This window comes from Microtus ochrogaster, unplaced genomic scaffold (assembly GCF_000317375.1).
Source record: "Microtus ochrogaster isolate Prairie Vole_2 unplaced genomic scaffold, MicOch1.0 UNK31, whole genome shotgun sequence".
NCBI classification, from domain to species: domain Eukaryota; kingdom Metazoa; phylum Chordata; class Mammalia; order Rodentia; family Cricetidae; genus Microtus; species Microtus ochrogaster.
In genome coordinates, this window is record NW_004949129.1 from 3058786 (window position 1) to 3061868 (window position 3083).

Here is a 3083-nt window from a genome sequence, read left to right on the forward strand (position 1 = left end):
AAAAAAAAAAAAAAAAGGAAGAAAAAGTTTTCTAGAAAAACAGAAATGTTCATGATAAAATAAACGCACAGAAGACCAGGATGGATTATGGGATCAGGTAGGTCAAAAACAGAAGCCATTCCAGGAGAGCACCAACAGCTATAGCTAGAACTGAGACTGACTAAATCATTAAAAAATCATTTTTGAGCCAGGCAGTGGTGGCGCACACCTCTAATCCCAGCACTCAGGAGGCAGAGGCAGACAAATCTCTGTGAGTCTGAGGCCAGGCTGGTCTACAGAAGTGAGTTCTAAGACAGGCTCCACAGCTACTGAGAAACCCTGTTCATGAAAAAAAAAAAAATCCATTTTTTTTTTTTGTAAAAGCCCACTCATACCAGGTGTGATAACATATGCTCATTATCCCGCTCTCAGATAGGCAGGAGGATGAGAAATTCGAGGCCTGGGACTGGAGTGATGACTCCGTAGTTAGGAGCATTTCTTGCCCTTGCAGAGAACCCAGGTTTTATTCCTAGCACTCGCGTGGCTGCTAACAACTGTCTATAACTCCAGTAACTCCTCCTCTTCTGGCCTCCAAGGCCACTAGGCAGTCAGACAGCGCACAGACATGCACATAGGCAAAACACTCACATACACAAAATAAAAATAATAAATTGGGAGCTGGTGGTGTATGCCTTTAACCTAAGCACTTGGGAGGCAGAGGCAGGTGGATCGCTGTCAGTTCAAGACCAGCCTGGTCTACAGAGTTCCAGGGCAACTAGGGTAAAACAGAGAAACCCTGCCTCAAAAAAACAAAATGAAACAAAATAATTTTAATAATAATAAAAAAAACATTCAAAGTCAACCTTGAATATACAATGAGTTCAAGGACAGGTTGGGATACATAGTGAGATCCTCCTTCTAAAATTAAAGACAAGCCCCTTGTTGCTGTGGGATGATCCTTCTGCACACTGGGAATCTGTATTACTCTCACTGGTTAGAAATAAAGCTGTCTGGCCTATAGCAAGGCAGGATAAAGTTAGGTGGGACAATCAAACTAAGGACTCAGATAAAGAAAGGTGGAGTCAGGAGAGATGCCAGCAAGCCGCCCAAGAGGCAAGAGGTTAGAGAACAGGAGAAATCCATGAGCCACATGACAATACACAGATTAATAGAAATGGGTTAATTTAAAAGTAAGAGTTATCAATAATAAGCCTGAGCTATTGGCCAAGCATTTTGCAATTAATAAAACCTTTTTTATTTTTATTTGGGACCGGGTAGATGGGACAGAAAAACTCCGCCTCCATTTACAACTTGTGGAGGCACACACCTTTAGTCTTAGCACTTGGGAGGCAGAGGAAGTCAGCCTGGTCTACATAGAGAATTCCAGAAGAACCAAAACTACAAAGAGAGACCTTGTCTCAAACAACAACAAACCTAAAAAAACCAAAAAAAAAAAACAAAACAACAACAACAAACAAATGGCTTCAGTTCCTACTTAACAGTAGCTGTGGAGACTGAACATACACAAGACAGGAGTTCACTTACTTGTTTAGACAAAGGTGAGCTTCAATGAAAATATCCTTAGCTTTTTCAGGGAAGTCTTTCGTTTTAAAATTAGCATCAAATTCTTTTATCTTTCGAATTCTGTAAAATTAAGATAATCATAAAGACGTCATCACAGCAGGCAAAGGCACTTACCACCAATACTAACAACCTGCGTTCAATCTCAGGGAGTCCCCAGGCGGCCCTGACAACCATACTTGTGCTGTGGGATGAGTCAGCCTGTGCATGTGTACAGACAAACAAATAAATAAACTGTCATAAAACTATGAAATCTTTATGACTTCTAGAACTTTTAGTTCACATGAATCTCCATGCCCATCTACCCAGTTAATAATTATTTCTTGACTGTGTCAAGGCTGTAAATCCAACTCTCTCTCAATGTAAACATTATAAATAAAGAACAAGCAGGCTAGGGTTTGGTAGTTAAGACAGGAGGCAGAGGCAGGTGGATCTCAGTGAGTGTGAGTTCAGCCTGGTCTATACAGGAGTTCCATGACAACCAGAGCTATATAGTAAGATCCTGTCTTCAAACAAACAAAACATAGGTTTGTTTTCTTAGGTCTGGAGTAGTTCGGAGGCTAAGGGAGCACACTGATTTGCAGAGGCTTGGGTCCCAGATCCAGCTCAAAGTGCCTTGAACTCCAGCCCCAGGGGGACCAAACACTGTACCAGCACTCACGTGAACACACTCACTTACAAACACATATACATAACTTAAAGTAAACCTCAAGGAAAAATTTTTTCAAAGTGAAATTTTAGAATTCTGTGATTAAAGAAAACATCTACATCTTACAAATACTGGGGGCTGGAGGTTCGTTAGAGGTAATGCATATCTATAAGGTCCTCGTTCAATCTCCAGCTCTGCAGCACCAAAGAAAGGACCAAACAGGTAAGTATCAGAGCAAAGAGCTTCTAAATAGCAACACCGAAAACTGAAAAAGCCGGTCCTGGTGGCTCATGACTTTAATCCCAGAATTCAGAAGACAGAGCCAGCTGGATCTCTGAGTTCAAGACCAAGCTGGTCTACAGAGTAAGCTCTCAGGCAGAGCTACACAGAGAAACCCTGTCTTAAAAAAAAAAAACAAACAAACAAAAAATAGAAGTGGGGAGTAGCAGGATCCTTCCTTCCTTCCTTCCTTCCTTCCTTCCTTCCTTCCTTCCTTCCTTCCTTCCTTCCTTCCGTATCTAAAGACAGGGTTTCTTTGTGTAGCCCTGGCTGTCCTAGAACTCCCTCTATAGACCAGGCTAGCCTCGAATTCAAAGAGATCTGCCTGCCTGCCTCTGCTTCCAAGGTGCTGAGATAAAAGCATGGTCCAGCTTGTTTGTTTTTTTCAAGACAGGGTTTCTCTGGTACACTTACATGAAGGCAAAACACATAAAAAGAAAAAGAAAAGGAAATCAATGTAATATACTATATAACACAATAAGTATAAAATATCACATGTTAAATCAGGAGCAGAAGGAGGGGGAGCACGAGCAAGGAACTCAGGACCGCGAGGGGTACACCCACACTCTGAGACAATGGGGATGTTCTTTCGGGA

At 41.7% G+C, this 3083-nt stretch overlaps 1 protein-coding gene across 1 annotated transcript in view; it reads right to left on the reverse strand.

Moving 5' to 3' along the window:
* Mrpl45 (mitochondrial ribosomal protein L45) overlaps window positions 1–3083 on the reverse strand; it is a 13010-nt gene that overhangs the window by 6599 nt on the left and 3328 nt on the right. Inside the window, exons 3-4 of the mRNA XM_026789823.1 lie at window positions 1691–1744; window positions 1525–1623 (exon numbers count right to left, since the gene is read on the reverse strand). Coding sequence (XP_026645624.1) covers window positions 1525–1623; window positions 1691–1744 — 153 coding nt within the window. The remainder of the gene's footprint in view (window positions 1–1524; window positions 1624–1690; window positions 1745–3083) is intronic.